Source organism: Camelina sativa, chromosome 5 (assembly GCF_030686135.1).
Source record: "Camelina sativa cultivar CO46 ecotype springtype chromosome 5, ASM3068613v1".
NCBI classification, from domain to species: domain Eukaryota; kingdom Viridiplantae; phylum Streptophyta; class Magnoliopsida; order Brassicales; family Brassicaceae; genus Camelina; species Camelina sativa.
This window is the reverse complement of record NC_141884.1, coordinates 19,038,414-19,060,684: the sequence shown is the minus strand read 5'-3', so window position 1 is coordinate 19,060,684 and position 22,271 is coordinate 19,038,414. Positions and strand designations below refer to the sequence as shown.

The 22,271-nt window shown below is 34.0% G+C and overlaps 2 protein-coding genes and 3 pseudogenes across 2 annotated transcripts; 3 read left to right on the top strand and 2 right to left on the bottom strand.

Moving 5' to 3' along the window:
• Positions 1-631: 631 nt before the first annotated feature.
• On the top strand, positions 632-1,699 carry LOC147944011 (putative F-box protein At5g47300 pseudogene; annotated as a pseudogene).
• Positions 1,700-2,407: 708 nt separating this feature from the next.
• On the bottom strand, positions 2,408-3,619 carry LOC147944010 (large ribosomal subunit protein P2z-like). Its single transcript, XM_087450304.1, has 4 exons — positions 3,469-3,619; positions 3,280-3,370; positions 2,705-2,934; positions 2,408-2,599 (listed from the first exon to the last, which is right to left on the bottom strand). Exons 2-4 carry the CDS (start codon positions 3,365-3,367, stop codon positions 2,573-2,575), a joined length of 345 nt encoding a protein of 114 aa, XP_087306430.1. The 5' UTR covers positions 3,368-3,370; positions 3,469-3,619; the 3' UTR covers positions 2,408-2,572.
• Positions 3,620-8,241: 4,622 nt separating this feature from the next.
• LOC147944009 (putative oxidoreductase At1g06690, chloroplastic) lies at positions 8,242-10,506 on the bottom strand. Its single transcript, XM_087450303.1, has 9 exons — positions 10,064-10,506; positions 9,820-9,904; positions 9,621-9,737; positions 9,440-9,504; positions 9,251-9,339; positions 9,092-9,171; positions 8,891-9,002; positions 8,665-8,784; positions 8,242-8,570 (listed from the first exon to the last, which is right to left on the bottom strand). The coding sequence occupies exons 1-9, from the start codon at positions 10,368-10,370 to the stop codon at positions 8,385-8,387; spliced, it is 1,161 nt and encodes a 386-aa protein (XP_087306429.1). The 5' UTR covers positions 10,371-10,506; the 3' UTR covers positions 8,242-8,384.
• Positions 10,507-13,405: 2,899 nt separating this feature from the next.
• On the top strand, positions 13,406-14,963 carry LOC147944008 (pentatricopeptide repeat-containing protein At4g21705, mitochondrial-like; annotated as a pseudogene).
• A 455-nt stretch (positions 14,964-15,418) lies between these two features.
• Positions 15,419-16,219, top strand: LOC147944007 (F-box/LRR-repeat protein At1g48400 pseudogene; annotated as a pseudogene).
• Positions 16,220-22,271: the final 6,052 nt, after the last annotated feature.

Here is a 22,271-nt window from a genome sequence, read left to right as displayed (position 1 = left end):
ATCTATTATTTAACTCTCTATCAAAGGTAGAATACACAGATTTGCGTGCTTTTATATATTGTTATGGTGTTTAAGACTTTAAATTAATAAATTTCCACGTTTCTTTGCTAAACATTTGGTACTTGCACGACAAGTTATCTTCCTTTGTCTAGAGTTTTAGGTTTCATATCAAACCGAGTAAGCAGATTACGGTTCTCGGTTCGCGTAAAGAAATAACCGAGAAATAACAGCTTACAACGATAGCTAGAATCGATGAACAAAGAGATTTGTGAAATAGCTTTCTTATTTCTTAATCGTAACAAATTTTAAACTTATATACCAAAGGTTAAGGCTAAACCGGAAATATATTCTAATTAACTTAACCAAAGGATCAAACCAGCTTGTCTAATAGTGTTTCCACATACGTACTACTCTTGTCAATAAACTAATATCCTCCTAAAATCTTGTCCTTTACCTAATTTTCTCAAAAGGAAATATACATTTCCATCTTAAATAGGTATTCTTATATGAAAGAAAAAGGAAACGGTCGTGTGGGGTGTTAAGACTTAAGAGTGAAGAAGAAAAAAAAACCCTAAATAACAATCATAGCCGCCGGCACTTTCTTCCGTGTGAGAGATCACATTTGCTGCTAATTATGTCGGATCTTCCCAAAGATTTGGTAGAAGAGATACTCTGTCGCGTTCCAGCCACGTATCTGAGCCAATTACGATATGCATGCAAACGATGGAACAGATTATTCACCAAGAAGAGATTCACAAGAAAGCATTTGGACAAAGCCGCAAAACAGTTTCTGGTTCTCATGTCGGAGCAGTGCTATAGGGTTTATTTGATGAGCATCAATTTTAACGGTGTTCCATCTGTAGAGATCAAAGGTAAACACGGCCTAACTGGCCCTCAAGGTGACTTCGAGATTTTTAAAGTCTCTCACTGCGACGGTTTATTGTTATGCAACAACGGAGAATACAACAGAATCGTGGTTTGGAACCCGTGTACTGGTCAAACCAGGTGGATCCAACCAACAAAGATAGGTTCTTATGCTCTTGGATCCTACCAAGACAACGAATATGGCAATACTAGCTACAAGATCTTGTCTTGTTGTGATGGTGACAAGAACGCATTTGAAATCTATGAGTTCAACACTAATTTATGGAGGACTCTTGATGTTAATTTGGACTGCGAATTGGAATATGATGACTGTGGCATGTCTTTGAAGGGAAAGACTTACTGGTTTGCTTCAGATGAAAATGAGGAACAGCTCGGCATGTTTTTAGTAAGTTTTGACTATACAACAGAACTATTTGCACGTTTGGTTCTTCCATGTCAGAGTCTTTACAATAAGGCCTTCTCTCTAAGCGTTGTTAGAGAAGAGAAACTTTCTGTGTTATTAAAGCATAGAGATACATCAAGAACAGAGATATGGATGACAAATAAGATCGATGAGACCAAAGTTGTGTCGTGGAGCAAGTTTTTAACAGTGGATTTGAAACCTGAACTTCGTATTTTCGGCCATATAAGTTTTTTGGTGGATGAGGAGAAGAAATTTATTGTGTTGTGTCATTTGGTAGTGAGAAGTGGAGTTCGCATTAAACAGGTGGTATACATTGTGGGAGAGGACAATAATGTAAAACAGGTGCATTCTGGATTCGCATCATCTCTGCCAAATTTGTTTGATTATATTCCAAGTTTGACTCAGTTCTAGCTGTGTAAGTAAGTAGACTGGTGGTGAATCCCTTGGTGACTCAAATCCAGCTACATGTAAAGCTTTTTTTTTTTTGCTTAGTTCTTTTTTCATAGCTATCTTGGTCATGTCCCTTGAATATTTAGTAAACTAGTATTTTAATAACAAGTGGTTTTCTCACTAGTCCACTCCCTGTATTCTCACTAGTACCAATCAGGTGGAAAGAAGCAGCCAGAGGTCCAAGAGTAAAAGATTGATGGACTAGTGAGTCAATAAAACAGGGAGTGGCATTACTCATTCCTCTCTTTGGGTTTGTGGTTATCCTAATTTTTAAAACAGTTTCTTTACGGATTGTTACATTTAGTTTCGGAATCTTTTATCTCCATAGACTTTTCAGATCACGTTTGATCATTATCAGCCAAGTTAATATAAACCAATCGGACCCAAACCAGATTAAAATTATTAATCCGAGCATAACTCGAATGTGTTTGAATGGATTCACATTTCCAATATTAACAGAATCTGAAAACCAAATCCGAACCCAAAATCGTACTTACATTCAATGTTACAGTTGATGCTATTGTTCAAAAGAAAGTTGGAAGTTGCATTTGAAATACTAAAATCTTTATATGTATGATCTCATTAGCTTTTAGACCTTTAGTAACGGGCAAGTGTTAGTATATACTGAGGGAGGTTAATAAGAAAGAGACTGTTAAACCATAGACGATGTAACCGAGGCAATAGTTCGAATTGAAATATAAAATGCCAATCACAAGTGAGACTGACGTTTGGAGTCAACAATCTCTTGAGAATCTCAGCATTGGAATACAAACTAAACAACAACATATAGGTTTCAAAAGGGTACAACAAAACCGGAACTCGTTTGCTACCAGCTTACTCGAACAGACTGAAACCCATGTCCTGCAAAAATTAACACACAAGAAAATACAAAAGTAAGCACCATCTCATTTCAAGAGACCTTTAAGGTTAGCTCGCTCAGACGAAAGAAATATAAAGAAAACTTACATCATCGGATTCTTCCTTCTCTTCCTTCTTCTCTTCTTTCTTGGACTCAGCAGCAGGGGCACCACCGCCTCCTCCTCCAGCGGATGGAGCAGAAGCCATAGCAACACCACCACCACCAGACGGCACTGAAGCAAGCTTCTCCCTTCCAGCAGCAATAAGCTCAGTCAAGTCTTTTCCTTTCACTTCCTTCAACAAAAGCTCAATCTGAGAGTCCTCTGTCTCAGCACCAACTGCAAAAAATCAAACAACACAACAAAACCACATTCAATCAATTCTTCAACCCCAATTACATTCATCCCTAACTAAATCCTTCTATGATCCTTTGAAAACATACATGAACTAACTAAACCTCACAACACAGTCCAAAACCAATACAACAAATGCCTCTTATTCAATTACCTTTTCACTTACACTACTTCCACATTTGTAGCAAACATATGCAAATGGTAATTAAACCAACAACTCTCACTAACTAGAGTAGCCATGTATAATAAACTCGATTTTTCTCCTCCATTTTTAAAAAAAAAAAAAAAATCGAATGCTCAAAATTAGAAGTTACTACCAAAGAAACGAACCTGATCCGAGAATATCCTTGATATCGGTACTGGTTGGGGAAGCTTTCCCACTCAAAACGGCGAGCAAAAACGCGGCGACAACCTTCATTTTCTGATGAGTACAAAAAAACATCAAACCAGATTAATAATCAACAAGACTACTGACTACGTAGGAGGAGAAATGGATAAGAGGCGAACGCGTTTACTTACTGAGGAAATGTTGATGGATCTCGCAGGAGGCGGAGTGTGAGTTTAGGGTTTTATTTTTGTAGACGGCGATGATGAAGAAGTACGGAAAAAATGGAAACTATATCATTTATATACACTTAGGGTTTTTGATATCAATTAGAGTTTCCGGTTTAAAAGAACTCGTCAAATAACCGGGATTTAAATTCATTTTGGCCCAGTTTCTGGTAAGCCCAATTTTGTAGGGTTCTACATTTCGCTTTACAAGTCATTTTTTAATGCACGTTTTCGGTTATTTAATAAAAAAAATATGAAATGTATTGCTCAACATTAATTAAATTTTGCTCTATTTGTTAAAGGCTTTTTGATTTTTTGTAAGAAATAAAATTCTTATGAGGTGTACTCCTTCTGATGAGAATGTTCCATTAAGCAAAAATACATGGTTATTCTGTAAACTATCTCATATTTTTCTTTTAAATTTTTGGAGCATTCTCAAAAATGTCCCTTTTTCCATACCCTTTTATGTTGATCATTTTTAAAACTACCCCTCTTTATATACAAAATGACCAAATTACCCTTTTTTGAGTGACAGCAAGAATGTACAGTCATTGAAATCAAAAATATTTTCCCGCCAAAAAAAATTTCCGCCAAAATTGAAAATTTTTCCGAAAAAAAATATTTTTTCCGGCTAAAAATATTGAAATTTATACCTTTTAAAAACATTGTAAACGCTTTTAAAAGTGTTTACAAGGTTTTTAAAAGGTTTTTAAACACATTGTAAACACTTTTGTTTTCAACCAAACATTAATAAATTAAAATAAAACTCCAAGATTGGTTGCCCAAACAGGAGGAAAATAATTTACAAAAGATGATTCAGAGGTTAGAGAACCTGAAGATCTAGCAAGACAGTCCGCCCTTACGTTGACCTCTCGTGGTATCCTGACTAGGGTCAAGGAAGGGTAAGAAGTACGGAACAAAGCAAAGTCCTCCAGCAAATTCGAGAAAGCGGGCCAATCGTCCGGCGTCTGCACCATCGCAACTAACTCTGCACAGTCCGTCATTGTAAACGCTTTTAAAAACCTTGTAAATGCTTTTAAAAAGCTTGTAAATGCTTTTAAAAGGTTTTTAAACATCTTGTAAACGCTTTTAAAAACTTTTTAAAAGCATTTACAAAGTGTTTAAAAACCTTTTAAAACCCTTTTAAAAATCTTATAAAAACTTTTATAAGGTTTTTAAAAACATTGTAAAAGCGTTTACAAGGTGTTTAAAAACCTTTTAAAAATAATTTTAAAAACCATTTGAAAACCTTTTAAAAACCTTTTAAAAACCTTTTAAAACCTTTTAAAAATCTTGTAAAAGCGTTTACAAGTTGTTTAAAAAACCTGTTAAAACTCTTTAAAAAATCTCGTAAAAGCCTTTACAAGGTGTTAAGGCTTTTATAAGGTAAAAACCTTATAAAACCTTTTAAAAACCTTGTAAATTTTTTTTGGTGGGAAAAATTTTGGCGGAAAAATTTTTTTGTCGAAATTTTTTATCAAAATTTTTTTGACAAAAAAACTTTTGGCGGGAAGTTTTTTTCGAAAAATTTTGGGTGGGAAAATAGGTCGGAAATTTTTTGGCGGGAAAATTTTGTTTTTCTTTTTATTGAATAAAAAAATTTTCATCTAAGGGTAAAATGGTCATTAAAAATTAAAAGAGCGCAAAAATAAAAATGGCCAGAAAAGAGGGTATTTTTGAAAAGGATATATCAAAAGGGGCATTTTTAACAAATTCTCTAAAATTTTTTCAAAAGTTAATATGTTTATGTAAATTAGAGCATATGGGTACATATTATGCCTATATTCTTATTTCATTTTTTGGGGATTATTAAATTTATTTTCAATTTCATCTTTTTCTTCCGATTTTCAGGATAGCATAAAAAAGTTAAAGTAAAAATAATGAATTTATCTGAATTTTTGACTAGTTTATGGAAAAGTATTAAAATTATATCGTTTGAGATTACAATATATTAAACAAATATTTAAGATCAATATTTTCAAATATGAGATAATATTAGTTTGCATTTTTCTGATAATTATTTTGTATTAACTGTTAATATTGAAATAATGCACAAATTATTTTGGATATGACAATTATAAGTCATACCCATCAGGATTAGTACATCTAATTTTAGTATGATGTCATATACAATTAAATTGTTTTGTGAGATGAAATGTATGAACTCTATTCGGTTTTTTTATATAAAAATCAAATAAAAACTACAATTAAAAAAAAATCACATATTTTATTTTTATCCGCATTATTTATGCGAGCCTAATCTAGTTATACATATAATTTACAAGTCTATAAAAGTCTATACGCGAGCCTAAACTAACAAAAAAAATCAAAAAATACATATATTTCTTATCTGTCATTGGTCAATTAGTTTTTGACATAAATAAAACCTTTTTAATTCAGTTGGTATGGATATTAATTATTAACTAATAAACCATGAATGTGGAAGTTCAAAATAACACTATATGATATATTAAGTATATAACACTAATTTAATTGAACAGAAATTGTATATATATAGTTGTAATGTTGATTTTCTTTTTTACATTTACAATTATATAGTGTTAAATTTGAAGATACACGCGATCATTTGTGTTTTAAACAATCTACATATACCCCTAAAATAACAGTCGATCACATGTATTATCAAAGTTGTCACAAATAGTACTTGATCGCGTGTATAGTCAAATTTGTCACAAATAGTATATAGCTATTTTGATATACAATAAAATGGAATTAATTATTTATATAATTTACAATGGACGTCTCCAAGAGAATAGAGAGTTACATTCGTTTTTCTTATCTTTTTTTATATACGGTCAATTAAGTCTTGAAAGAATTTAAATCTTAGTATAGTTCCAAAAAAAATCATTGCTCAAAATCAAATCATATAATTGGACTACAAAGATTATTCACACAACTAGACAATCTCAAAAAATGTTGGTATTTGTATGAAGTCTATTTGCTCCATTAAAAACCTTCTCAAAAGTTAATTATTCTTCTAAACTATCATAACCAAGAAGTTTGTTTATGATATTCAAGAAGTGTGTTTGTTTATGAAAATTTAGAATGAATACTTATTTGAAGATTCACACTCAATCTGTGGGATGTTGAGAGTGTAAAAATATCTCACAACTATGATCCGAGACTTTGTTATGCCTAATTTACAATTATTTTTTACTAGGCAAAGATTAGACAAAATGGTAAGGGAAATGGTTGTTGGCAACCGATTGACAAATAATTAATCCTTAGGATCTATCTTCGAATAATTTTAAAACATCTAATTATTTCAGACATATACCCATCTAATAATCTATTTCTAGAGAAATATTTGTAGAGAAAATTGTTGTGAGTGATTAATTTATATAAGTGACTAGTTCAATACAAGTATGTTTGATATAAGGTGGAATTTCAAAATGCTCATTTCGCATACCACTTTTCAAAAATGTTCATTTCTCATACCACTTTTCAAAAATGTTCATTTTTCATACCAATTTTCAAAAATGTCATATTTCTAAAACTTTATCCAAAATATTTCTAAAAATTTGAGATATACTCAATTAAGTAACCTTATAAAATCATATACAAACTACCTTTGTACATGTATAAAATCTATAAATACTTTATAAAAACATTATAAATGCTTTGTAAAACCTTTTACAATATCTTGTGAAACCTTTTAATCTTATACAACCTTACACATACTTGGATCAAGTTTCCAAGTAGCAGTTATCATCAAGAATTACATTCTAAACCTTATTATTTAAAAAAAAAAAAAATAGATAGGTAAAAAGAGCATTTTTTGGATTGGGCGTTACAACCACCACCACCATATTGATAATTTAAGGAAGAGGTGGGAAAATCTAGCTGTGTAACTAGTCTGGTGGTGAAACCCTCGGTGACTCAAACCCAGCTACATTGATAAGGTTGGTCTAGTGATTCAACATAAGAAGAGAGTGGTGACGTGGCCAATGAGTGGTTGTGGTTGAAGAGAAGCTCTAATTCTCTTAGAGGGTTTGCAGTTGAGAAGTATCTGAAGTATAAATAAGGGAGAGGAGTGTCGAGGGAGGGGGATGCTTAATCAGTGTGTAAACCCATCAAGTGATGTGCTTGGGAGACGATCAATGTTGATCGTTGCATAACAGATTTGAGTATTGTTTGTAATTGTTTTGAGTTCCCAATCTCTATAACTCTCGTTGATTTCTAAGTAAATATAAGGTGTTCTTCTCTTTGATTGAGTTTAGATCATCAAGGATCTACCATACATGTAATCCTTTTTTTCCTTAATCTTTTTTTCATAGCTATCTTGGTCGTGTCCCTTGAATAATTAGTAAACAAGTATTTCAATAACAAGTGGTATGCTTCTCAGTTTTCCTTTTAATCAACACAATTGAAGTTTTAAGATTTATGTTTACTTGCATCAAACATGTATACTGTGCAGAGCTGTCTCCTTGCTCTCATCAGCTAAAACTACCTTACAACAAAGTTGTATACCTAGAAAACTAATCGCCCTTCAAGTTCTACTGCTGTATCAAGCATAGAATATGCATGATCAGCAGGTGAATACATAGTATACCATGAAAAGTTAGAGATTCTAACATGGAATCGAAGTGTTCACTAATGCATATTAAGATTACTAAAAGCCAGAAAAAGTTGTAGACTAAGAGACAGATATCTTATATGTAACTTTGTGTTTTTATGCAAGAATTATCTTTGTCTCATCAAACACGTTGACAAGAAAAATAAAGCCAGAAAAGTTATCTTTGTCTCATCAAACACGTTGAATACATTTTAATTATCTTTGTCTCATTACTCTACACATAAAAGTGTAATTACATGAGTTGATTGATATTGTATACAGTATAAATTACATACTACCATGCACATCATATACGTCGGTATTCGTCTCCACAGTCGCCAATCACTTGGAGAAGATCTTTACCTTTCTTGGTAACCTCTTGTATGCTGTTAACATCTTCTTCATCCAATACCAGTGAGAATATAGCATTTGCATCTTCTATGTGTTCCGCTAAACCGAGTCTCACCCCAATCATTGATCCAGCGACCCCTTGCTGAGATGAGATCCCCATTTTCCAGACAAATCAACAAACCAGACTGGCCTTAAGGCTAAAAAATAATCGATGTGATGCGAAAAAGAACAGATACCTGATCTAGTACATATCTCACGGCCACTGTCGGAATAGAGACTCCATGTTTTGTGGCTACAGTCTTCATTGTTCGAAGTAAACCTTGGAATAGATTCCACCCTCCCCATGCATCAACCATCTGTAATGTAACCCACAAGAAAAAACTTAAAACAGTAGAAACCATATCTAAACTAATAAAATGAGAACTGCCATTGGGTCAATCTGTAGAGGATTTGAACTCTTACTCTTTTGTACTTTTGGAGAGACGGAGTATTCAAGCGAGGGCCAGCAAAAGGGATTGTTAGATTGGTATCAAGAAACTTCTCTGACAGGAGACCACCCATTACTGTCCCATATCTACATCCAACAAAGACCAACGTGTCTGGTTAAGTAAGTCAGTTGTAAAACGAAAGAAGTCAAACAAGAATTTTATAGAGTATAATTACGTTATAAGTTTGACGCCTGTAAGCTCGCAGAGCTGAGCCATTCTCTGTTGAGGACGCATGTCTACAATGGAATGTTGCACCTTGAAAGAATTTACACAGAGAGTCAGAGATATACAAAACAAAAGAGTCTGAATAAAGACACATCGGGTTGGCCTTCACCTGATTGCTAACGACAGGGATTCCATTCTCTAAGATTTTCTGAAGTCTCTCTGTGTCAAAATTTGTCAAAGCAATTGTCTTGATTTTACCTGCAAGCAACTCAATGCTGCAGTTTAAGCAGCCGAATAGATAAACAAAAAAAGACAATCACAACAAAGGAGAAAGATAGATATCCCCCTCTCTTCTTACCTTCTTCTTTAAGGTCAGTGAGATGTTTCAGTGCATCAAGATAGCCGTCATTCGCATAATCCCACCTATTCCAAATTACTACAGATTAGATGATAATAGGTAACAATTGTCACTACAGAAACTTCTTAACATTATAAGTTTTATATTAGCAAGAAGATATGACACAACAACAACAACACACCAGTGAAACTGAAGCATGTCAAGAGCAGCCACATCCATTCTCTTCCGCGATATATCAATGTTCTGACGAACATAGCTACTTGTCATCTTTATTGGAGGAGGCACCCATTTCGTCAAACTACACCATCAAAAATAACCTAATCGTTTAATCATTCTACCATATCTCTACTACATTTCTGCAAGATATTTTACTTGCTTACCCTTTAATCTTTTCCAAATACTCTGGTGGACGTTCTCGACGAACTCTATTGACAAAAATGCCGTAAAGATCTTCAGCAGGACCATCTACACATAAGAGAAACAAACTAAGCACAACTTTATTTTACTAATCTCCCACACAAAACCTTTCAAGTCGATTCTTCTGTGACCAAAACACAATTCTATAACTAATCTCCACACAAAGTCTATTCTGAAAGATTCAATTTCAGTTGTTAAGCTACTTACAGTGATCAGCCATATCAAAGGTAGAGAGACCAGCATCGGCGTATCGAAGCATCGCATCAACGGCGTCGTTTCGGTCAATCTTACCCCAACCTCCACTCGTCTGCCACATTCCGTTGAGAACTCTGCATATCTCCAGTGAATCGTTCCCGTTCTTCAGCTTTACCCACCGTTCAGCTTCCGCCGTCTCAACTGAGCATTTCACGGAGCTGGAAAAGATTCTACGGGGAGAAACATTCCGGTAAAGCCAGTTCGATGATGCTGTAGTCGCTAGGTTCGTGGCGATAACGGAATGTACGGTCACAGGCATCGTCTCTCTCAGTCTCTCTCTCTCTCTCTCTCTCTCTTCTCTCTGTCTCTGCAGACTGCAGAGAGATAACAAGTCTGTGGCTCGTGGGCCTCTATTGCCTTTCAAGCCCAAATTTTATTTTGATCACTTTCACTCCAATCTTAAAAGTGCTGATTTTTGTTATTTTATTTCTTTAAGACTGTAAAAAGGGGTAAGAAATCAAGAAAGTCTACTAAAATTACCTTTTTTTTTTACTTTCTTTGTTTTTACCATTTTATCAATCTTAAAAGTAAAATAAAAACAGAACTCTTAAGTTTTTAATTTTATAAAATTATCTTTGTTTAGAAATTGGGAAGTGGATAGTTTTTGAATGTATAATTTGCAAATTAGGTTTTTTTTTTTGTCTTTGCCTTTGCTTGTAGGATAGTTTAGTATAGTATTCCCTCTGTTCCATTTTATTAGATTTTTTTAGCTAAAAGCACAATGTTTAAGAAACTACAAATGTTTTGTTATGTTTAACAAAAAAAAATATTATTAAATATTTATTCAAAAAAGTTAACTAATAGAAAAAAGGATTGGAGAATACAAATGGTCAAACATACTTGATAAACATAAATAATGCATTGAGGTTTTAAAAAGGCTTATAAAATGGAATAAAAATAAAATGTTAAAAGATCTTACAATTTGGAACAGAGGAAATACTAGAGAGTGTATAGTTTGTATATCTCTATCACCAGTAAAATATAAGAATTTTTATATGTAATGTTTTTTTTGTATGAATATAAAATTTATTCACCCAAAAAACTGTTTTACAATGAATGCATCTTGAACCTAAAAGTTTTTATATAAAATCGACTATATATCCTCTATATCTTTCCATTCAAGCTTCTTGAATAGTCCCTCTATTTATGTAGTTTTAGTATGATGTGTATCATAGAATCTTGAGATATCGCATCCAAAGCATTGTCCCAACTATTTTAAAATGTTAAATCTCGAAACTAAAAAAAATTGGTGTGGTATATTCATATAATAACTTATGAACAATAAGAACTAGCGTGTGCTTGTTTGTCTGGTTAGCCTATATACTTTTGTAAGCCAAATCATTAATGACCTCTATTCCTGAAATAAAATCACCATGTCATGCTTTGATTGTACATCTATACTTCATTTCATAATTTTTTTTGGTATGGAATAAATCAATAAATGATGATATTCTTCCTAAAGTAGTAAGTTTTTTGTTTTGTTTAATTTTATGTTATACGATTAATTTCTTAATTTTATTCATCAGTTTAGTTAGATAGATACATATCTATATATATTTATACATTGATCTAACCTATCTGAAAAAGAAAAGTACAAAAAAAAAAAATCCATTTCAGGAAATTTTAATGGTTTGGTTTAGTTGATTATTTAAAAGATGTGGTATTTAAGAAGGTGTAACAGTGGCTGATAAAAGAATGAGTATATTGACTTTCAAAATATATTACCCAAAATATATTATTTGACGATATTTGTTTACACTTCTTTGTGTACTCTGTTTATCATAACAGAAAATTTTAAACATTTTAACTTTTTAAGTTATTATTATTATTTAGTTTTAAAACTGCTACTAGAAATTGCGAAATATTTGCCTAGAAAAAACAATTCTTTTAGATAGACTATTAACTACTGTTTGAATTACCATAGACGAATTCTAAATATGTCGACTGGACGAAACGAAGCGAATTGTAGACATCAGTTTAAAGTTTGCAAGTGGAAATGGGAACCAAACTTCTTCTTTTTGTTTGTTTGTTTTCGTCGCAGCTTTAAAAGTATAGTTTCTGACTCACCCAAGTAACGACTTAAAACATCATCAACTTGAAACTGCCAGCTCAGTGCATGAGAGACGCTTGTCGACATGCAAATTGCATAAACCAATGTCCCAGTTGCGATTTATATGCCTTTGAAACACTTCACCACTTGCTAACTTCACACGGTCCTTAAAACTCACGTGTTTCTTTGTACCAAGCACGTGTTTTATTGTACATATTATTTTTATTTTTTTGAATCGTACTATCTTTTTTTTTTTTTTCGCATTGAATCGTACTATCTTTTAACTCTCAAGTAGTAAGAAATACTGTACTAGTAGTAAGTAGTAACGAAACAAAGTTACCAATTTTCTTTTGTTTTGGTATAACAATATTTTTTTTTCCAACACAAGTATCATCCATATCTTGTCGAAAAATCTATATATATAAAGTTACATTTTTTTCTCTTCTAATGAAGCCACCTCAGCATTCCTTCTCAAATATTTTAGGTTTTTCGGATTGGACTTGGCCCAAATTTTTGCAGAGAAAATTTAGGCCCACATGTTTTTCTATTATATGGATTTAACCTATTTTTGCCTCTTCTCCGTGCTGTCGACGACGCTCCATCTTCACCGGTTGCTCTTCTTCTTAACTCATGATCCATGGTGTTTCACCCTTTGATCTTCCATCTTCTCTAAATTAATGGACAGTCCACTACTTCTTCCTTAAATTGTCGTAAATCCTTCTGTTATATAAACCAATCTCTTACAATGTTTTTGAGAAATGAAGTAGAAAAAAAAACCTCAAGAGCATGACCAAATCGTTTGTACGTCATCAACTTCTTAATCATTCCACGAAGGTCTTCTTTACTGGTGTAGTTCCCTTCTCCAAGCCATTCGTCAAGTACAGGAACAATTGAAATATTAAGATCTCCAAGAGGCGAGATCCTTTTGTAAAGATCAAACTTTCCCATAGAAGAAGATCCATATCCACGAGAAAGCATTCTCCTTTGTATACCCAACAGGAGATTGACTCCATTGTTGAGTTTGTTGCAGAACCACATAGGAAAGAAGAAGGAACAAGGTATTGTGAATCTTTATCAAAGGTTTTAGCTTTTAAGTTGCAATTGTCACTCATATCATAAGTCATAACCCTTCAAAAAACAATTAAAACATGTCGCTGCTAAGATTGAACTGCAGACCTTTATGTTTTATTTTCATTTTGTAAATAATTTTCCAAGCTTTCAGAGAGGTTTCGTCGTCTCTGTCGCCGGAATCAATGAATATACTGAGGCGATTACCGGCGAATTGGATAGCGAGCAGATACTACTACACCAACAGAGTTAAAAAGACGACACTTTACTCCAAAATCAGTCCTTTAGGAGACCCTAAATCAAGTGTATACCAAAAACTCTAAAATTGGGTTCAATGCGGCAAGAAGGTCTCTGTTGCTGAGCTTATTCGCATCGTTCACGCAAACGCTTCCTCCACGCTCTCGAGGTCAGTAATTTTATAGAAATCTAGCATCTTTCTCTCTTTTACCTGCCGAATTAAAATCTTAGGGGTTTAACTATATTATGCAGGTTTCGAAATGGATGAACGAGACTGGTGTATGTGTGTGTTCTTACCAACAGAACACGCGGTTCATCTTGATCTCATTGGTAGAGTTCATGGATTCGTTACCGCGGAAGAGTACTTCGAGAACCTCAACGAACAGTACAAGAACGATAAGACTTACGAAGCGCTTTTGAATTGTTACGTTAGGCAGCAGAACGTTGACAAGGCTCAGTTTCATTTTCAGAAGATGAAGGAGATGGGTTTCGCTTCTTCCTCTCTTATTTACAACTACATCATGTGTCTTGACACTAATCTCGGTCAGCACGAGAAAGTTCCCAGGGTTTTAGAGGAGATGAAGGAATATAATGTTGCTCGGGATAATTACAGTTTCAGGATATGTCTTAATGCTTTTGGTTCCATGTCTGTTCTCGTGAGGATTGGTGTGATCTTGCAAGATATGGAGAGAGAACCGGATGTGACAATCGACTGGAACACTATATCTTGCTGCCAAGTTCTATATCGATGGTGGTGATCGTGATAAGGCGATTGAGCTTCTGAGAATGTCGGAACATAGACTGGAGAATAAGGATGGTGAAGGTTACAATCATCTCATTACTCTGTATACTAGGTTAGGAAACAAGTTAGAGGTATTAAGGCTATGGGGTTTGGTGAAAGAAGCTTGTAAGAGGAGAATAAATCAGGACTATCTAACTGTGTTGCTGTCGCTTGTGAAGATTGATGATCTTAAAGAAGCTGAGGAAGTACTAACGGAATGGGAATTATCCGGGAACTGTTACGATTTCCGAGTCCCTAACACTGTGATTCGTGGGTATACTGGGAAATGTATGGAGGAAAAGGCAGAAGCAATGCTTGAGGATCTAGCGAGGAGAGGGAAAGCTACTACACCTGATTCTTGGGGACTTGTGGCTATTGCTTATGCTGAAAAGGGTGTTTTAGATAATGCTTTTAAGTGTATGAAAACTGCTTTGGGTATAGAAGTGGGTAACAGGAAATGAAGACCTGGGTTGAAGCTGGTTACAAGTGTTTTGAGTTGGCTAGAGGACGAAGGAAGCTTGAGAGAAGTAGAAAGCTTTGTTGCATCTCTTAGGAATTGTATCGGTGTGAACAGACATATGTATCATGCTCATCTTAAGGCTGATATACGAGAAGGTGGAAGTAACATTGATATCTTGTTACAGCGCATGAAAGACGACAAAGTTGAAAGCGATGAAGAAACCACACTGATTCTTAGCACAAGAAGCTCATGCTGAAAATTTTTCTTTTTCTTGATGTATTACCAAATATTTCGTATGAGAAGTCTATGGCTAAAAGATATTTATAACAAATGTGATCACCAATTTTATTTGGTAGCTAAACTCCAATATAACCCAAGAAAAAAGATAGAAAAAGTATTAAACCTGAAACTGGAAACTAAACAATTTTATAAAAGTAAGCAAAGCAGCGTCTCTAAAAACAAATCCATAGCTTTTGGTAAGTTTTTCTTTTGTTTAGTTCTCAAAATTATGTTATCTTTCTGAATAACCCTCGGACTTTGCCTTTTGGTTCTGGAAAGGGGGTTCGTTTAAAGATTCGAACTTTGGGCTTTATTGTTTTGGATTCAGGTCGATAGGAGGAAAGTAGAGAACTTAGCGATCATCCAGTTTTAGTGGCGTGTAGGTTGTTAGGTTAGGTAGGTAGAGAAATAAAGCAAGCCCTAATAAAATTAATGGCGGGTAGAGATTTGATAAGCAATTTGCCAGATGAGATTCTTGGCAAAATCCTGTCTTTACTTCCGACAAAAGTGGCAGCTTCCACATCGGTTCTGTCCAAGAGGTGGAGCAAGGAGAATCTGCTGCTTCTTGTAGACACCCTTTGTTCTGATGACTCGGTGGTTGTGTATCCCAGCGAGGAAGAAGAAACTACTGGTCCACATCTCTTCTCTGATTTCGTAGATAAAACACTTGCTCTTCTGGTCACCAAAACCAATTCTCACATCAACAAGTTATCTCTGTCGTCTCTGTGTCGTCTGCGCCAAAAAGAATACTATCATTGTCTCAACCGTTGGATATTGACTGCATTGGAACACCCTTATTTATTGGGACTACACTTGTACGCACCTCACACTCTTTTTTCTGGTATTTGTATCGAAACCAAGTTGTTCATGAGTAACACACTCGTGAAGCTCACGTTATCTGGTGCATATGATCTTGAGGCCGAGCGTGTGTTTCTCCCAGCCCTCAAATCACTTTCTCTCTTATCAACTTCGATTGGTCATGACTACTACTCTCTCCTCATCCATGGCTGCCCTGTGCTCGAAGAATTATACATACGTGATGGTGATTGTCCCGACTCTTCTGCTGGTTGCGGTACGGACGTGGAGAGTGCATCCATCAAGCGACTTGTGATTTTTTCCATTCTTCCCTATGACCAACCGGCTCACCGCCGAATCGTTTTTTTCGAAGCACCAAGCCTTGTGTACCTTGACTATTCTAGCTATGTCTCCAACCAGTATGAGGTTGCTCCCTAAGAAACCAAGATACTTTTTCAATTTCAAAATCTTTGATTTGTTTTCCGAAAGATAATTAATACCTAATCGAATCAAGCAAAGCAATCCGTTGATGCTGGATCAAGAGAGAAATCAGTTGGATTTAAGATAGAGGTCAGTTTATCCGATTTATATTCTCTGTAATTAGCTTTAGTTAGATTATTACCCATGTAATAAAATTAGAAATTGTTTAAATTTGTTCAGTAGAAATTGTGGCTACAATCTAATAGTTATTTAAAATTTTCAATACAAAATTTGTCAGTTCCCTAATTTAAAGGATTATGAACCGTAGTGAAATTAATAATTCAATCACGATAGTTTGATAAATTTGTAATTCTCTTATTGTATAATCACGCTATATACACAAATTTAGCTTCACAACTCCGTCTCTTTGGTTCACAACTTATATGTTTCTTCTTGACATGTATATATCTGTAGGACATAATATGTTTGTTTGGTGCTTTGAATGATAGCGTGGATATATGCAACCTCCTCTTATAAAAAACATAAGTTGTAATCTATATATGATCAAATTTCTTTATTGTTTATAGTTAATTCGGTTATGTTCTTGCTTGAGTTCATAAATATTTGTATTTAGATCATAGTTGTTAAACAAAATTAACTTTAAAGAGAATAAATCATAAATCCAGAAATCACTTCAAATATAAGCAAATATCTCTTGAAACAGAAACATAAAAATGCAAACTAAAGTTTTTAAATAAAACTTAAACTTTCAAATCGGAGAGCACCACATGTGTCTTATTGAAAATTTAAAACCAATCTTTCTTCAATCATTTTCATCATCTTCAGAACCTTGGGTTTACTCAAGCCTGCATAATAGTTTTGTACAAAGTTAATCAATTGTTCTTTCATTATTTATGTCATATAGTAGAAATGAAAGTATATGTATTACCTCTTCTTAAAATCTTCGACCTCTGCAATTGGTGGTTTAAAATAAATCTTTGAAACTCCTGGTGTAGAATACAATTTCATTCTTTTACCTAAAAATACAAGAAGTATATAAGTTTAAACGATTACAGTAGTATTATAAGAATTAGGTTGATTTACTATTAAATATACCTCTACTAATGTACAATATCATTAGCAGTTGTATTATAAACATTCGGCTGGTTTATCATTTAATATAGACCTAAATACTAATGTAGCATAACATTAATCATAAAGTTTTATTATATTACCACCACTTTGGTATTTGACATGCCAAAATTGGAGGACTGCAACAACATGATAATATCCTGTGCTCCACCAATTATTGGTATGTCAAGTCCACTATAGTTTACACCAAAACATGCCTTAGTATGAAATTAATTTAAGCACATCAACAAATTCATATGCGCAAAATCAATGAGAAAGTTAACAAACCTCAAATCTCTTAGAGAAAACTGTAAGATCCTAATCATCTCATGTGGCATCTCGGCATTTGGATCATGTAGATTAAAGAGAGGTTCCACATTCATGACTTCACCCATTATGTCTGTTAAAAAAACCAAATATTTGTATAAAATTATTGATTATTTGTATAAAACCAAATACCGGATAAAGTCAGTTATTGGGATTTCTACGGAGGGTGGTATGGGCTCTTACTTGGGTATTCCTGAGAACCTTCAAGGTTCGAAAACTAAGGTTTTTAGCTATGTTAAGGATCGGCTAGATGATCGTGTAAATGGCTGGTCTGCCAAATGTTTGTCGAAGGGTGGCAAGGAAATTATGATTAAATCTGTGGCGTTGGCTTTACCTACCCATGTTATGTCGTGTTTTAAGCTTCCTCAGGAACTAACATCTAAATTGACAAGTGCAATTTCCACTTTCTGGTGGAAATCAAATGATAAAGCTCGTGGTATGCATTGGGTTGCGTGGGATAAATTATGTGCAGATAAAGCTGAAGGGGGACTGGGTTTCCGAGCTCTAGAACAATTTAATGAGGCTATGTTGGCCAAACAATTTTGGCGTCTCATTCACTACCCACAGTCTTTAATGGCGCGGGTGATGAAAAGTCGATATTTCAGGAACAAACACCCTCTTATGGCACAAAAACCATATAATCCGTCCTTTGCTTGGAGAAGTATTTATTCCATTAAGGGTTTGGTGGAGCAGGGGGCTCGTTGGGCGGTTTGGCGAGATCCATGGATACCGGATGTTTGCCCTAGACCGGCGAATGGTCGAGGGAGGTTATGGCTTCCCAGTTTAATGGTTAATCATTTAATTAACCCGGAGACTAAGGATTGGCATTTACCTACTTTGGAGGAGTTTTTCGATCCGGGGGATATTCAACTAATTCGGAGTATGCCAGTTAGTAGAACTACTCAACCGGATAGATTAATATGGCATTATACTAAATCGGGGAAATATTCAGTCAGATCGGGATACCGATTGGCTAGGGAATTATTAAAGGATGTTGAATTTGGGCCGACGTGTATGGCTTTACGGGCTCATTCTTGGAAACTTGATGTACCCTTCAAGATCCAACATTTTTTCTGGCAGATTGGCTCGGGTACTCTACCTGTGTTGGAGCGTCTCGCATATCGGGGTGTTCGGTGTGATACCGTGTGTAAGAGATGCGATTCGGCGGTGGAAACTATAAACCATGCGCTCTTTGAGTGTCCTAGGTCTCGATGTATTTGGGAGGTGTCGCCTTTACGGCTGGATCAAGGGGGCTTTCCATACACATCGATTTATGCGAATTTAGATTTCATTTTTTGGCGGGCATCTTCGCAATCTGGGGCTTCGGATGTGGGCATTCAACTTCCCTGGATTATTTGGTCCATTTGGAAAGATAGGAATAAAAAGGTTTTCCAGGGTATTGAGGGTGAACCTCTAGGGATTTTGAATCAGGCGACTACGGATAAATTATTGTGGGAGGAGGCCAAATCTTACTCAGTGAATTATCTGGTCCCCCCGTCTTTTACGGAGGATAGGGGATCCTCTCCCCGATGCCAAGTGGATGGTTCTTGGAAAAGTACAGACCCCTACCAGGGTTTGGGCTGGTGGTGCTGCAGTGGAGAGCTTACAACAATCCTGTTGGGAGCACGGAGTCATCGTCGGAGTCCTTCTCCTCTACATGCAGAACTACAAGCGTTGATCTGGGCTATGGAGTCTTTACTGGTGGCTGGAGTCGATTGTCAGGTTTTTGAGACGGATAGTGTGGAGTTAACGGCGATGGTGCAGGCACCGGAAGACTGGCCGACTTTCTCTAATCTGCTGGAGGATTTCTCATTGCTTCGAAGTTCCTTTCCCTCCTTCTCCCTCTCCAGGATTCCTCGCGATGACAATGTCAGGGCCGATTGCCTCGCTCGATCTTCACGAACCCTACCTTCAGTTTCTACCTTTGTAAACTCGTATCCTCCTGTTTGGGCAACCAATCATGGAGTTCTCTTTTAATTTTAATATAGTTTGGTTGAAAAAAAAAAAAAAAATTATTGATTACAGAAAGAAAAAATATATATAAAAATGTACAAATAGGATTATATATTAAAAAATATATCTAATGGGAGATTTCTCACAGCATGATATCCTTCGAAAACTCTATCAAACCTTTCGAGATCAAAAAAGTGATTGTTGGAAATCACTGCTGAGTTCTCAACGGTGGTTTCATTGATGAACATGATCCTGTAATCACAATCAGTGTGCTTAAGCTGTCGGTCATTGTAACAGACATAAAAAGTTGAAAATATTTTCCAATCATTTTCTTCTATTTGATGATCAAATGTTTCAAACAAATCTTCAGTAATCGTTGTTTCAATCTTGTCACCCTATATCAAATGAACAAAAAACAATTACTTAAACATATGTTGCTAATTGTTAAACTAATCTAAATGATATTAACAGGTAAATATCTATATAATTACAAATGCATCACACATAATTAGTTGAATTGTAGCATCGTCCTGAGTAACTTTCCTCCACTTCCTTAACACCTTCACTTGAATCTTCCAGCCAGATCTCCATGAATGTAGATCTTTAACTCTATCATATTCACCCATTTTTCGTGAAAAATTTTATAAATATTTTCGGAAAAAAAATCTGAAGAAGATATCTTCACAAATGATATGTATTGCTTTCTTTTATAGGCAAAAACCAGATACTAAGCGTTACAACGTTTTGTTACTAATAAATACAAAAGTGAGAAAACGTTAAAATTTAAAATGACAAAACCAACTTTTACTGTTGAAAAATGGCATGCATAAGTTTAGTCAATGCATTCACTTTAAACTAACAAAATCAGTAGACGTTATAATAAAAAAGGAAAAAACCATTTGAAACAGTTATAAAAAAATGGCATGCATAGGTTTAGTAACTGCAATTATATTTAAAACTTATGTATTTCTCTTTTTCATTTTAGTTTGCAACTATTTGACAGATATATATATAGATTTAAATTAATTTAATCTACCATTATATATATATTTTTTTCAATTTTCGTCATAATGCATGATGTGCTAATGTGTGAAAGAAAAGATAAAAAGAAGAGAGAAAACGATTCTCCTGAGTTTTAGAGATTTCTAGCCTTTTCTTGAAAAATATGAAAAACCAAAAAAACACACAAAATGATCTCAATTTTTTTTAGGAAAAACAGCATACTAAATTATACTTACTGCAAAACCTATTTGTATATAAAATATCCAACAAAACAACATAAGCAACCAAAATCAAATATAACAACAAACGTAACCAAAAAAAAAATACACAACAAAATTCAGAATACACCTTAATCTAACTACCGTGCGTAACGCGGATCAATTGCTAGTATAATTATAAATGCTGCTAAGGAAGATGTAAATTCTGACTGTAATGTCGATAAGATTCTGGTATGATAGGAAGGACTTCGGTAACTATTTTTTTAACTTTTTTAGTATACTATTATTTTTTACTATCCAACTACTAATATTGAATTAGTTGATAGTTTTAGTGATAGTTATTTTATAATAAAAAAATTGATGGTTAACAACAAAACAACTATAATTATATGAAGAGAAGTATATAGTTCAAAATAACTAGTTGCTTGTTCAGTGGTTCGGGTCTTCTATATAACTTAAATTATTATTGATCATGATAAATATTAAAATATCAAAGTTTTTCATTCCTTACACTTAGTTTTGAGTTTCAATTCAAGATACCTTATATTAGTCACCTTTTTTAAAAAAAAATCACTAAGAAGGGTTATTGGGTTCTATCATTTTAATGGATTTGAAAACCTAAACAAAGAGTCATGTGTTTTTCAATCATTGATTTTTAAAAAAAAATTATTAAAATTATGTGTTATTGGTTCCATAATTTATAAATATTTGTTAAAATCCAATGTTATTTGTTAAATGATTTGTTTTGGATTTCAAAATCTATATATGTTTTAATTGGATTTGAAAAAAAAAAGGATTCAAATTCAAGGATAAAGCATGTTGTTTCAAAATCAATGTATATTTTTTTCTTCACAAATTTTATAATTCTATATATATATTTAGAAATCAATCATTCAAGCCCTTGAGTTATCATAAAATATCTTTTGATTTCACTCAAATAGTCGCGGATTAGATTGACTATGTGTTCACTAAACTAATAGTAATTGAAAACAAGTTGCCATAAAGATGCTAGGCTAATTTGAAATTGCTTTTAAGAGTATCACTGTGAAACATTTTCTCGCAACAATTAACATAATATATTCACTTATTATTTGAAAGAATGTAATGTAATGAATTTGTCTATAATTTCATTGTATTTTGTACATTTAAAAATACCAATAGTATAATAAATTCTCAAGTTCACTTTATTTTCGAGAAATTCCAAAAACAGTTTGGATGATATTGGCCATTAATAGTTTGGTGTAATTTGGCATTTTCTTTGAGTAGTAAGGAGGTTAGAAAATTGGCATGAGTATAGGTTGGTTGGGGTTTTGTAACTGTTTTGGAAATGAACTAGAAAAATGCACGAATAAGTTTTCGCACGCGTGTTAAGGGCATCTCCATCCCCACTCTATTTTAGAGTCAAATCTCTATTAGACCATGTGCAACAGCGTACACTT